Source organism: Electrona antarctica (genome assembly GCF_951216825.1).
Source record: "Electrona antarctica genome assembly, chromosome: 22".
Taxonomy (NCBI): domain Eukaryota; kingdom Metazoa; phylum Chordata; class Actinopteri; order Myctophiformes; family Myctophidae; genus Electrona; species Electrona antarctica.
In genome coordinates, this window is record NC_136805.1 from 19,623,308 (window position 1) to 19,638,759 (window position 15,452).

The 15,452-nt window shown below is 40.6% G+C and overlaps 1 protein-coding gene across 1 annotated transcript in view; it reads right to left on the minus strand.

The window, feature by feature from the left end:
* Positions 1 to 2,760: 2,760 nt before the first annotated feature.
* Positions 2,761 to 15,452, minus strand: part of crhr1 (corticotropin releasing hormone receptor 1) — a 107,863-nt gene continuing 95,171 nt past the window's right edge. Inside the window, exons 10-13 of the mRNA XM_079491951.1 lie at positions 13,562 to 13,647; positions 12,496 to 12,631; positions 6,770 to 6,811; positions 2,761 to 4,576 (exon numbers count right to left, since the gene is read on the minus strand). Of these exons, the coding sequence (XP_079348077.1) occupies positions 4,436 to 4,576; positions 6,770 to 6,811; positions 12,496 to 12,631; positions 13,562 to 13,647 (405 nt within the window). The 3' untranslated portion in view covers positions 2,761 to 4,435. The remainder of the gene's footprint in view (positions 4,577 to 6,769; positions 6,812 to 12,495; positions 12,632 to 13,561; positions 13,648 to 15,452) is intronic.

Sequence of the window (15,452 nt, forward strand, 5' to 3'; positions counted from 1 at the left end):
GGCATTTTGTCTCCTCGCTCTCTGACCCCTCTCTCATGTACAATTCAATGTGAAAGAAATGCCTGAGAGACCTGATGGCCAACCTTTACAAAACAATGAAATTCATGGAATTTATTGGAAATGTCATCAGTAATGAACCTGATAACCCGTTATCCCAACCAGATCATTGTGGACATAATTTCTTGTCCTGATTTCTCTCCAGTTCTTTGTCTTTAGATCTCTGCAGTGATCTGAATTTACAAATAGAAAGTCCCTTTTGTCTCTGACTGTGGAAGAAAATGTCCAATGTTTGTCGAGGTATAAACACTTAAGTTCAGTGTTACTGCCCCTTGAGCCACATACATGGAATTTAAAAGGATCACACAATACTCAAAATGTATTTTGTGTGTTCTCAGTCTCAAGGGCTTGAAAGCCAACATAGTCATAGAAATGTCATTCAGAGTGCAGCCTTCCACTCTGCACCTAGTAGGCTAACACTCACTTCAAATGTGCCCCAAGCCGGCTGAAGCCAACAATACATTATTGTCTCAACCCTATAGCAATAGCATCCGTATTCTGGGACGAACATTCGGCAATCTTCAAGCTCTGCAATGTAGATCGGCCATGTATTTTCTTTGCAAATAAAAAACTGTATGGTGGAGTATGTTAATAAAATATAACTTATACAATTGGGTGATCCTGTTTATGGTGTGATACAAATTTAGACCTGAGTATCAAAGTTTTATTTCTACAATGAGCAAGCAGGCATGTGCTGTTAGTTGAGTGTTAAAATATTCAGCCCTTGTGCAGGAGAGGAAACCATGGTTCAATTCTAGGGTAGAACAGGGAACATAGTCCACATTCTTCCTTTGTGTTGATGCAGTAGCTGTCTGTCATCCCAAAGTCCACCACTGGACTACCTAACCTATCACACAATCATGTCAAAGTTTGTGTCCCTAATTGTCATCAACACCCTGTTCACTATCTCTATATATGTGTACAGTATCTGGTAAATGGTGCATTTATATTGTGCCTTTATCCAAAGTGCATTACAATGCACACATACATTACAAATTATACTCCATTCTTACCGATGGAGGAGGTAACCATACTAGACACCAACCTGCTCATCGGGAGCAGTTTGGGATTCAGTGTCTTGCTCAAGGACACTTCAACACTAACTCAGGGGGAGCTGCGGATCAAACCGGGAACCTTACTTATGTTTCCCAGGCAGCCACTCTCCCTCCTGAGCCAAGTGTGTGTTGAATAACAATGTGAGATTTATTTATATCACAAGCATCTATGCTTACTGTACTGTACAGTACACTATGTATGTTAGTGAAGACCCCTTTTAACCCTACTCTACTAATCTAAAAACATACTACAAAAGTGTGACCATTTATTTTATTGTATACTCTCTAAGTTAAATGAACATTGAGCCATATGGAAATGAAGTGATTGATACTCAGTAGCAGGGCAGGAATTCCACAGAGGCCAGGCCATGTTCGCCTTTTCCCCTCAGTTTGGCCTTCTGCCCATCAAAAAAGTATATTCCGTCAGTCTTTTCCATTTACCATTTTGAGGTAAATTCATATATCACAGGTCTAACAGTTGAACCTTGCCCTATGCTTGGTCTTTTCTGTGTACCGTCAGAGAATAGTGGCTTGCGTGGGATACACTTGGACAGCAAAGGCTACTCTGCCATGTCTTAAATTGGAAAAATAGTTGTCCTTTGGTAGAGGAAGTGGATCTGTGAGGTCATGTACTGTATATATACCCTGTGCACACTGCTCCAGATGATTGTGCCATTTTCTCCTCTACCCCTTTCTTGTATAATCATCTTTTTAGATGGCAGTGTCTTTTTGAGATTCTGAATTCTTAACTATTGTATTGTATGTATTATGTATTACTGAGGAATTGAGTACAATGAAAACAAATGGCTTTTCATGTTATCTTTTTAGCATCACTCAAAACCCACCTCTTCAGGATAGCTTTCCCCAGCTGAGGTCTGGATAGGATGTCCCCCCTTCCCTCGTTTATCCTTTTATCTTTTTAACCCTGTACTGTTGTTGTATCTGTTATGTTTTGCTTAGTTTTTTTCTTAATAAAGTCTGTTCCTAGTGTTCCTATGTAAAGCACTTTGGGTATTTAGAAAAGCGCTATATAAATTTGAGCTATTATTATTATTATTATAACCTTTGACTGTACTACCTCCACTTTTAACAATCTTGTTAAAAGTGATAAAAGCCGTCTTTACGGTGGGCTGTGGCATCCAGTACATCCAGTTAGATCAAACTCATCTTAACGGCTTTGGCACTTAAGCTGTTAATAAAGTATTGAATCCCCATCCTCAGTAGTAGACAGCAGTTTCTACATTTTGTGAAATAAACAGCTTTATTATTTACATAGATAGTAATAATATGTATTGAAGAATTATCAATTAATTTATTTTCTGTGAACTGTTAAATAATCATTGTTTTATTTGATGGCCTTCGTGCCCTGGCATACATTTGGCCTTTGTGCCCTCAAAAATGTACATGTATGACTGTATGTGGCCTTACCCCTAAAATGAGTAGTCACAAAGGATCTTTATGACTACTTATCATCAAGTATAATTTATAAAACACAAGGCATTGGGAAAATACACCAACATCACAGTACATTTTATTATATATATATATATTACAGTGCCATTTGAAATTCTACTAATAAATACATTTCTTTTATTTCATATTTAACAACCACAGCGCACGTATAGTAGGCCTATACAGTAACTCGAAAGGCATGATAATGATAACAATTGACATCATAATTTGTTTGTGTAAGATGAGGTACATATACTGCACAATGTTTAACAAAATCAAAAATCAAAAACGCAAGCGTGTCATGTTGGCAATGCAGGAATGTATGGTTGTAGTGCTGATCACAAGAATAATACGCTAATATGATTTACAGTGTGTGGTTTTCGTAATTTGGTTCAATTCATAGTGTAACGACCCTGCAAAAGACCCAGCCGTAACTTGCTCCTCCAAGCGAGCTATCTCTCTTGGCGTGGCTTGTTGCTTGCCTTGTCTACTGAGTTGGAGATCGGCGTTCGACTCCAGTTCAGGGTGCTAAACGTTACATTGGTGTCAGAAGTGGGATGAGGACCGCTGGAGCGTGCCCTTGCGCGATGGACGTGAGGGACTCGAGGAGTGAAGCGAGAAGTGCCGGGGTGCACTTCAGAAAGGAGGGGGTAGTGTAACGACCCTGCAAAAGACCCGGCCATAACTTGCTCCTCCAAGCGAGCTAGCTCTCTTGGCGTGGCTTGTTGCTTGCCTTGTCTACTGAGTTGGAGATCGGGGTTCGACTCCAGCTCAGGCTGCTAAACCTTACAATATTAAAACTTTGTATAATATAATACACAGAATACTTAGACTTAGACTCTACTGGCTTTCTATAGCCTCTGCAGTCTTGTTGTGTGTACCACAAAATCAGTATTTGGAAATCATGCAGCAAACAAACACAACTATGTAGCCCACTAAAATCAGATGCTTCTAAACTTAATTCCACTGATATAGACTGTAAATGGAAGGAAAGTAGATGATGGCTTGTAGGCTACCCTTCTCAGTGAATTATGGTCATGGATGAAGAGCAAACCACCGCCACCGCCCCAGCCCTTCTCTCTGTTTTTACTCACCACCGCTCAATGTTATTTCAGCTCCGGTGGTCACCTCACCACTCCAGACTATGAATGAGCCTTAAGGGGGACAGCAAAAGCGAGGTCTACAATAGTGCATGGAATGTGTTCGACCTTTCTGGCAAGAAAATTAACACATAACTGCATGGGGCCGAGGCCGATGGAGAAAGACAGCACATCACCAAATAAATGAACACTGTGTGAACTCACAATTGTTTGTGATAAAAATAACATTTAGAAAAGTTCATTATAATAATTATCTTAGTCACTGCCCCTGTAACAAGAGAGCATTCAAGTTCAGTGTCAATTGGGGATTTAAGTCAGTTGAGTTCAGTGCAGTCCAGCGGCACTAGTTACAAACTCACATTGATGCAAAATAGCAACAAAACAATAACACACAGTACAAGCAGGAATATAGCACAATATGTCTATGGCAGGCAAAACTTACAAGGTATCAGAAGCTTTTCTATTGCAAGCTCTCAAAATACTGTCTCTCACAAGCCCAAAGTCATCTTGGTCATTTGTGTCTTTTGATCTACCAAGCTCTAGTTTCACAGAGTCTGCATTGTCCTCCACCCTTGTCCCCTATCCATCTTTACCTCTGTAAGTCCTCATAACGTCCTTCCTGAGTTCCTGGAAAGTGGTGCAGTGTGTCTCTCTCCCTCTCTCCTTTCTCCCTCTCTCTAGCCATGCCCCAGTCGGGATGAAACCAGGACAGCAGTCCGGTTTCTGCCCCAAAGTAAACATTTAGGTCCAGGACAAGGCTTATTCCCTGTCTCATAACGATGTTGACTGCTTGATGCTGTGAAAGCTGACTCGTGAAGGTGAGGTGGGGATGGACATGGCTTGGGTCATCCGGTTTCGAATTGAGTGCTGCTCTTGCCACCGGTGAAAGCGCTTCCTCGTAGCTGACCGCACCTGACATGGAAAGCACAGCTAATCAGGAATCAGGGTAACCGGCCAATCTGTTGACTAAGTTACCATCAGCGCCGTCACTACGTATGCGCGCAATACGCACTGCGTGAAGGGCAACGCAACACGCCGAGGGGTCAACAAAATGTGCCAAAAAGTGACAAGAATACCCTCATAATAACAAATTTCTCTGCGGCTCCGCCGCGTAATAACACACGCCCATGTGTGTGCGTCCTCAGAAACGGCGAAAGTAGCCGATCTGCATGAGATAAAGCAGCGCTCTCGTCGGGAGGGGGGGCAGCACAAATATATGCGAGTAGGGCAACCAAATCATCAGCGACGTCCCTGGTTGCCATCCTCACCTCAGCATTCTGAACCACATACAGTAAACATTAAACAATGACTAGATGCAATAGGACACATACAGTATGTGCATGACAGCCTGGATAATGCCAGTATAATTCATGATCAGGTCCAGGATAATATAACATCCACATTATATAATGTTCTGGAGGATAGATACATCCTGGAATATTCTCAGTACTATATTTGTGTGTATGTAAACATACTAATATAATTTATATAACACATGCAAATTTCATTGCATGAACTTATTTTTGTGAGGAATCAATACACTCTAATCTTATCTAGGCTCTGCAGCCCCCATGTGCATTCATGCCGTTAATTAATCACATTACATTAATATTTAATTGAAGTGTTATCCATATTTAGATTATTTAATGAACCTATTATTCAAGCAGGTAGCAAACATTAACGTAACATTACACACAGACTTACAACATTCTTATTTCCCAAGAGACTAGCTGTAGGCCTAGGCTCTTTTCGTGTGAACATTAGCAATTCACTGGCACAGGTTAGTAACACAACTGACTAGTGCAGCCAAATCACGTAATCACACACCTTAAAGGCGAATGCACCTACTCATGTGACAGTACAGTGTGTGAACTAGAAAAAGTGCCCTTCTGGGCACAGGTCTCCACCAGGAGGATAGGACTGTGTGAGATGTTTGGCAAAATGTTTAGGAGTAATATAAACATGTTTGCCTTTGATGGCAATTGGATGATTTGAGGCATTTTGTTCCAAAAATGTGTTTAGCAAAAATCAACCTGTTGGTGGCGCTATAACAGGCCAATGTGAAAAGGGTGGGATATATTCCTCAGCCAAGTAAGAAAATTTGTGAAAGAGTTCACGTAAATTGCATGCTGCGTTCATGATTTGAGGCTTTTGTTCAAAACGGGGCAATCTTGCAAACTGTGAAAGCCAATTATAGCCAATTAGGATGGAATATGAAATATCGGACAGATCCGACTTGAGCACATGACCATAGAGATACTGTGTAACGATTTGTGAGATTTTTGGACAGAATCTGGAGGAGTAATATAAAAAAATTTGTTTTACAAAAGTCGGCCTCCTGGTGGCGCTATAAAAGGCAGATGCGGAAAATGCAGGTCAAAGGTTTGTCCTTGGCCTCTAGGGAGTGTGCATGCAACGTTTCACGCAGATCGGTGCAGTTTTAGGTAGAAAAGGTGAAAAGCTGCCTCATGGTGGCGCTATAACAGTCCGTTCTGGAAAATGTGGGGCAGAGGTTCATTGTTGGCATCCAGGGAGTGTGTGTGCAAAGTTTGGCATCGACCGGGTTAACGGTGCCGGAGATTAGCTGGTAACGGACGGACGGAAGGACGGACGGACGGACGGACACACACACACACACACACACACACACACACACACACACACACACACACACACACACACGGACGGAGTGCAAAACATACTCTCTCCCCATGCCTTCGGCCTGGTGGAGACAATTATGTCTGACTACTACCCATGACCCACTACAACATAACACTTCCCAATGCTTTGTGTTGTTGAGAGCTCACTCTCTTAGCACAGAAAAACCTCCACGAGTCCTTTAATATTTAAGTGCCAGTGGGGCTGACAATGATGTTGTACTGATGTCTTGTGCAATGGTACAGTACACAGCAATATTTGGCTGAGGCCTTAAATTGGTTCCCTTCCCAAGCATCATCTTCCACCTCTCAGCACTAAGACATGGCAGCAGCAACTTAACAGGGACACTGAAATCCGCCTAAAGTCGGGGGATATAAATAACACATCTGCGACTGCGCCTAGGGGGGAATAAAACGTTCGATCAATACAGGATGCGGATTTGCTTACCTCACTATTTAGGAAGCAGTAAAACACTGACACGAAGAACCCCTGTGAGCAAGACAGAGAGTGAATGGGGGAAGGAAAAATACAACACGAAGGGCATTCAATACAGCGACTTTGAGCCTGCTTTGAGGGCACACTGTTTAACACACTGTAAATACTGCTCATTACACACTCAACATACATTCAGTGATTTCCTGAGAGCAGTTCAGCATTTCTACTACACATTAACTCGTGTTAAGTTAAAGGAACACTTCGCCCCCTTTTCAACCTTATCTTCATATACCGTAATTTGTTATTCATTATTTGGCACAAATTCCATCTATAGTACAGCGGCTTATACCCCAATACAAGAGGTATTGTGCACTTTTTCAAAAAAGCATGAAACTTCTACCATAGTTAGATGATATCATGAGGTGTATTTTCAGATGTGGAGTCAAGTCAGATTTGACCCCTGAGGCCCGGTAGAGCATAATATGTGACCAATACCCATAACATCCTATATAAGGCAAAAAAGTCAAAATTTCATCATTCTTTAAGTAGCATGTGACATATGAAACTAGGGTGTTTGCATGATTCTGAATCCATTCCAAGCATTAGTTTTGCAAAAAAACACTCATTGGGCTTAAAACGGCCATGCCCACTTGCCCAAATGTGCTGGCATCATCAATTTGTGATGACGGCATTGGCCGTTTTTAGCCCAATGAGTGTTTTTTTGCAAAACTAATGCTTGGAATGGATTCAGCATCATGAAATCACCCTAGTTTCATATGTCACATGCTACTTAAAGAATGATGAAATTTGGACTTTTTTGCCTTATATAGGATGTTATGGGTATTGGTCACATATTATGCTCTACCGGGCCTCAGGGGTCAAATCTGACTTGACTCCACATCTGAAAATACACCTCATGGTATCATCTAACTATGGTAAAAGTTTCATGCTTTTTTGAAAAAGTGCACAATTTTTTGGTAATCCGCTGTACTACTAATCACTCTATGAGTCTCATTGGTGGACTGTGAACAGTTCTGAAACCTGCCAACCTACCAATAACATAATTGATGAGGATTTACAAAGTATAGCCTTTCTCTTCCTGGAAAGTTAGCATGCTGAAATAAAAGTATTGGATTAATACAACTTTTAAATAAAAATGTTGAAATATTTTTAGAAGTGACCAATTCTGCCTACTGATGATGTGGTAGGCAGGTAGGCAGGTTTCTGAACTGTCCAAAGCCCCCTCTGAGATGCAAAGTGATTACACAGAAATGGTGCCATCTGCATTAGTGAAGACCCTACAGTATAAAGATAGATTAAAAATGGGTGAAATGGTAATGCAAAATAAACACTCAAGATTTTATTGTGTACTACCACTGTGCAATTTCATGAAATAATAATAATAATAATAGAAAGGTCGCAATTTTGAAAAATTGCAAAGTGTGGTTGCCACAGTCGCTTACATAGGCCCCTCCCACTAATATTGTCAGCCAATTACAATGTCACATTTTGTTATGGACAAAAGGGCCATTAAAATTACAAATTGGACAGGTGTATTTAATACCTATTCATACAAGGTTATTGATCCTAAGCCACTGATTGCATTGTATGGTGTAGTCCTACAGGAGTCACCAATAACATTGTATGGTGTAGTCCTACAGGACTCACCAATAACATTGTATGGTGTAGTCCTACAGGAGTCCTACAGGAGTCACCAATAACATTGTATGGTGTAGTCCTACAGGACTCACCAATAACATTGTATGGTGTAGTCCTACAGGACTCACCAATAACATTGTATGGTGTAGTCCTACAGGAGTCACCAATAACATTGTATGGTGTAGTCCTACAGGACTCACCAATAACATTGTATGGTGTAGTCCTACAGGACTCACCAATAACATTGTATGGTGTAGTCCTACAGGACTCACCAATAACATTGTATGGTGTAGTCCTACAGGAGTCACCAATAACATTGTATGGTGTAGTCCTACAGGAGTCACCAATAACATTGTATGGTGTAGTCCTACAGGACTCACCAATAACATTGTATGGTGTAGTCCTACAGGACTCACCAATAACATTGTATGGTGTAGTCCTACAGGACTCACCAATAACATTGTATGGTGTAGTCCTACAGGACTCACCAATAACATTGTATGGTGTAGTCCTACAGGACTCACCAATAACATTGTATGGTGTAGTCCTACAGGACTCACCAATAACATTGTATGGTGTAGTCCTACAGGAGTCACCAATAACATTGTATGGTGTAGTCCTACAGGACTCACCAATAACATTGTATGGTGTAGTCCTACAGGACTCACCAATAACATTGTATGGTGTAGTCCTACAGGACTCTAGCCTGGCTAATAAGCCAGACTAATATCACACAACACTGTCGCGGTATATTAGTCTGGGCTGGCTCCACTTGGATTTCATTTCCCGGGGGGCGGGTTCAAACATTTTCTCTTTGGTCAGAGCTACTGTCAGTCAAAGGTCTCAAGCATTGAACGTCACTGTACCAAAGCCCGCCCATATTGCATACCGTGTCCCGATTGGTCCGACCTGTTCTCGGTTGTAGGAAAGAGGCGTGCTACTGAGCCTCGCCAGACCGTAATCCGCTGGTAGGCAATTTGTTTTTGCCAACGGCTGATTCGGTCTGGTTTATTAACCAGGCTAACAGGACTCACCAATAACATTGTATGGTGTAGTCCTACAGGAGTCACCAATAACATTGTATGGTGTAGTTCTACAGGAGTCACCAATAACATTGTATGGTGTAGTCCTACAGGAGTCACCAATAACATTGTATGGTGTAGTCCTACAGGAGTCACCAATAACATTGTATGGTGTAGTCCTACAGGAGTCACCAATAACAACTCCAAGCCGACGCATTTACTACGTAATGTAGACCTTTATTAATCCCACAGGGTAAATTCTGTGCCATTCACGAGATATCTCGTGTTTAGAGCTTTACCACAGTGTGCCAAACACGAGAAACACGAGATTATATTAATTTGTTTTTATTTTTATGTCTTTATAAACAATTGTAAAACATAGATTGGTTACGTAACCAACAACAGCCAATTAGCTACTACAAACATTATGCAAAGCTCGGCCAATCACAGCGGAAGTTAGATTACTCCGGAATAGCCAATTAGCTACTACAAACATTATGCAAAGCTCGGCCAATCACAGCGGAAGTTAGATTACTCCGGAATAGTCTGTTTGCCCAAAGGGCAACCAGACTATAGTTATAAACGATTGTAAAACATAGATTGGTTACGTAACCAACAACAGCCAATTGGCTGCTACAAACGTTATGCAAAGCTCGGCCAATCACAGCGGAAGTTCAATTATTCGATTACTCCGGAGGGAAAAGTGTCACAATAACAATAGTGTGGTTACACTAATAATAATATGTTGTGGCTTAAATGTATAGATTGGGCCTTATTCATGAAGCGAAATAAGAATAGATTTTCTCTTATATTTGTTCTTAACCAGCATATTTTGTTATTGTGTTCTTAACTGGGATTCAGAATCAGCAACAGTTTCTCATTTTTGCTTTTCTCTTATGTAAGAACACATTTTAAGAGTGGTCGAGAGCACTCTTACTGAGATGAGAGAAAACACAGTCAACACATTTTGTTTGTCCAATGCTATAAAACATACATTTAACACTCCCAACGCGGATCGCGTATCAATACGTTATCAATTAATCAAACGTCGGGTGCGGATCACGTATCAATACGTTTCAATCACTTTTTTATAGCATACTTTCATTCATCTTTTTACCCACCCGGACAATGAAGAACCATCGCCCTATCATTGCTGCTTATTCCCGCTCACGTGATCAGAAAAAAAAAGTGAGTGGTGCAACTCTGACAGAGTTGCACCACTCACTTCACATGGGTGTGATTTTTATTATTACTACAGTAGAAGTTTTTTTCTTATGAAAGCAGAGAGTCTTCTGTTTCATACGGTATATAGTATTTATATGTCGCTATAGGCCTTATTTTGTGAATATTGAGGAGTTCACGTCCATGTCTTCTCTGAAGTTATCTGGTGGGCACAAGCTGCATTCAATAACCAATTACTGTCTAACTGTACATGGGATCAATGTTTACTCTTTTCCTCGTAAAAGTACACATTCAGGGCTTTCATTCGGTGTATAGGATGTATAGGATATTTATTGGGTTCAATTTTATATCTGCCTGTCAATGTCTCTGACTTTAAACCATCCATAACTCTGCTCGCTGTTCAAGATAACCACTTCCAGGCAAATGCAGGTGTTGCAAAAAGGTCAATATCTCCAGAATGGAACATGGTAAAATCAAAATGTATTTTTTTAATTGAAGTGGACAAGTTCAGCTTTCTTTTGATGTAGGCGTGTGATTCTCGCTATAAGAGAACATTTTACTGTGGGCCCCCGAACAAGGCCTTTGTGCAATGTTAAATGGCAGCAACATCCAAATAGGCCTGTTGAGATCTTCCAGCAATCAAAGTGTTAAAATGTAATGTAATTTAATAAAATGTATATGATATGTTTTAGAGCAATTTGATTTAATTATTAAATTCATAGGCTAAAAAATACTATTGGTCCATTGAAGGAGGAGGCAGAAATGACATCTTTTGCCTCTTGACATTTTTTCAAATCAGCCTTATGCATGGTGGCGCAATAACAGGCCGAGTCGTGCCTTTACCTATAACTGCACCAATCTGCATAAAATGTTGTATGCACACTCTCTAGAGGCCAAGGAAAAACCCCTGGTCTGCATTTTTCCAAATCATGGCATTTTATTGACAATAAAATGCCTCAAATCATGAACGCAGCGTCCAATTGCTGTGAAACGTTTAACATTGCCCTATCCTAAACTATTGGCTAATAACTGCTACTTCTATGATCACTCAATACCAAACAATGCACGGCCACAACAAACCTTCCTGACCTGGTGGAGACCTGTGCTCCGAGGAGCACTTTTTCTAGTATGATTCTAGTTCTGATATATTTGTTTGTTTTTTTGGTGAAAGTGGAAGTCGTTAAGTCTGTTAAGCTTGTGACTAGCTACATTGGATCCATTGGTAAGTTTTATAGAGAGCTTGTGACTAAATAATAACTATGATGGATCCATTAGAACACAGGTTCTTTTGTCCATCTCCTGGAATTTAACGGTTTTGGACGTACAATCTTTCCACACAACAAGCAATGACATATATCCTGTTAGATTAGATCAGATTGTTTGTATTTCTCAATTGATTTCTGTCATTTGTCAAAAGCCTTGCTTTTTATTTCTGCATTTATAAAAAACAAAAACAATTATAAACAGAACATAAAAAAAAAAAAAAAGATTAGATCAGATTTGTAAATGGTGCATTTATATAGCGCCTTTATCCAAGGCGCTTTACAGAGATTGTGCATTACATTCACCCATACATTCACACACTAATGCCGGAGGAAACCATGCAAGGCACCAACCTGCACATCGGGAGCAATTAGGGGTTCAGAGTCTTGCTCAAGGACACTTCGACACTAACTCTGGGGGAGCCCGGGTTCGAACTGGGATCCGGACACTCTACCACTGAGCCACTTGCCACCCCAACAGATTACTCTATTATTGAGATCTCTGAAGATTTGTTTTGATCACAAGCCGCCATACCCCATAGATACACACTGATACAAAATAAATACAATAAACAACACAGATGGGTGGAGTATAACTGTCTACCGGACATACCTGGAAGGACTCTAAGAAGGAGTTGAAATATATGAAGACGAGTTGAGATATCTCGTCTTCTCCGGGGTTCACGAAGAACAGCATGTAGGTGATACCCAGGAGTGGAAGGAGCACCAGGGTGGCCTTCACAGCTTTCCTGTGGACGAGGGTACAAGATGGTGAACAGACGCCGGTGACACCTTTTGGATGGAAAACTGCTCTGGTCGGGGTCGACAGCGCTGTGTCCTATTCTACTGAGATGTTGTCCTTGATATTCCATTTCAATCGTGCCATGTTGGACAGAAAAGGCGCTCTCATGCCCCCCCACACACACCTCCGAAAGAGGTGAAAGACGGTCGAGCAGTGAGGCAGCAGACAGACTGATATGCTGAGTAAAACAGACAGAACAGACACACACTGTCTCACACAATGGTCCAAGTGTACTTGTTGTATACAAATACAATTTCTATCTGTATTTTCCTCATTTGAAGGAAGTACATATACAATGGCGTAAATTAACCTTATTCTGCATGCCTTTTCAGACCAGGTGGGGCCCCATAGCATGCACGGACCAATCGGCCCATTGTGCGACGTGCGGGCGAGCAAAAATCGTAAGAATCAACCATGATAGCGATTATAATTAGAATAGCCTCTTGTCTAAAAAATAATAATCCTCACCAGTCAGGGGGGCCTTCCTTGTGCTGAAATCCTGCGTATGGGTTTACATCACCCTAGTTAAATTACGCCACTGAGTGCATTTGCAGTAGGGGTGCAACAATTAATCAAACTAATCCATTTAATCAATTCATTTTAATAGGATTTTGGGGGGGACTTTTTTTCAAAACGATTCACATCACACCATAAACATTGTGAGCTTGTAGATTGGTTATTTTCTGCATAACGTTTATAGTATAAATTAGGGTTTCAGTGGTTAAACAAACTAATTGAATCAATTTGTTGATATATTAAAAAATAAAAAACATTGAACTTCAAAATTTGTAGATTAATAGAAAAAGTTATTGATCGAATAATCACTAAGAAAATAATCGATAAATGCAGCCCTAATGATCAGTTATATTTACTTTACCTGTACTGAATAGTCTCAGACGTGGTGGAGGCTCGCAGTTTGGTCATGAGGATTCTCACTATATTGAAGAGGAAAATGAAGTTTATCTGTGGGGAAAACAGAAACAGACACATCATAGGGATGGTTAAGACTCTCATGGAATCATGAATGAGGGTCAAAGGCTTTGACCCCTTGAATGACCCTGTTAGCTTTGACTCAAAGGTGCCCTTCCATTCGGAAGAATATCCCCCGCTATGCGCTGCCATTTCATTTCCTTCACATAATGTACATCAAATAACAGAGCAGCCACTTAAAAGGAACCCATGGTTATACTTATACTGTAAGCCTTGTATGCCTTAATACACTAGAATAATTACCATTCCCATCTCAGATAAAACATACAAACCATACAGTATGAAACATTTTCATTATTTTGAAATGAGTTAATCTTTTGCCTTACGGCGGGAAACAGTGATGAAGGGGGCAAAGCACGTATAGCAAGTTGGTGATGCATTTTGTCCTTATATGTGGTCTGGCCATAAGATTGTCTAGATCTATGGGATGTAGCATAATGTGAGTGCTATAAATATTTTAAATAGTCTCGAATCGATGCTTATTTTAACTGGAAGAATTATCAAGTTGTTCTTTGTGACCTTTAGGTTAAGTGCTTTTAAACATATCACATTACTATGTGGGAACAATTTGACTCCCTCCACATGCCACACTGGAATAAACCATCAATAATCCAATAAACCAGTGTGTATTTGCAGCATTGAAAAAACTCAAAATCTCCTTAAACATAAATACTTATTATCAGTGAAGAATCAATGCTATTCCTCTCTATCAATATTGACTACGGCTAGTCTCTTGAGAAAGAAGAATGTTGTAAGTCTGCACATGTATACGGTAATATCACATAAATGTTTGCGACCTGCTTGAATAATAGGTTAATCAAAAAAACTAAATATGGACGGCAATGAAATATTTATGTAATGTGATTTAGACTTAGAGCCTAGATGAGAGTAGAGTGCATTCACCAATAATGTGTCTTCACTCTTCTCTCTTCTGTATGTAAGATTATGTCTGACATTTACTTATTGCCCACTCAGTCAGCAGTGCAGGTTATATTAAATCCATAGCCTAGCCTGTGTCTAAGCTTAATGTAAAAAAACACCCGTGTGAAGTGAGGGGCGCTAATATAATAAAGTCTAACTCACGTTGATTAGGTGATGTAAAACAAACATTAAACGCCATTAACAATAAAGAGACAATATGACGTAATGAGGCACATTATGAAGTAAATTTTCCCTTCATTGTCAATGGCATTTACAAAACAAACATTGAACTAAAGACAAACACTAAACCTGTGTATAGGAGGGGCTAGTGCCCCTCAAAATATATTATGAAACTATGGACTGTATTGGTGCAGCCAGCTAAACTGCAATTAATGTCTCCCGTCCGTCCGTCCGTCCGTCCGTCCGTCCGTCCGTCCGTCCGTCCGTCCGTCCGTGTGTGTCCGTCCGTCAGTCATGCCAATAACTAATCCCAATTTCCAGTGTATTCCCAGTGTATGCCGATTCCCAGTGTATTCTAGTCCTAGAGGAGAGCATCCTAGGGAGAGCACACTATGAGTAAGTCACAAATGTGTAAGGATAAAGGCTCATTCATAGTCTGGATTTTTCGGTGGTGAGGTGACCACCAGAGTTGAAATAACGTTGAGCGGTGGTGAGTAAAAACAGAGAAAAGGGCTGGGGCGGCTCCACACTCCACACTCTTATCCTTCCTCTTATTTCAGCTCTACACTGCAGGTGCCCTGACCAACCCACAGGCTTCCCTCTCGCAAGGACAGGCATATGTGTTCCTTGGAATGCTCGGCCAATTGGTTGCACTTCGGAGGATTCAAACTAGTCTC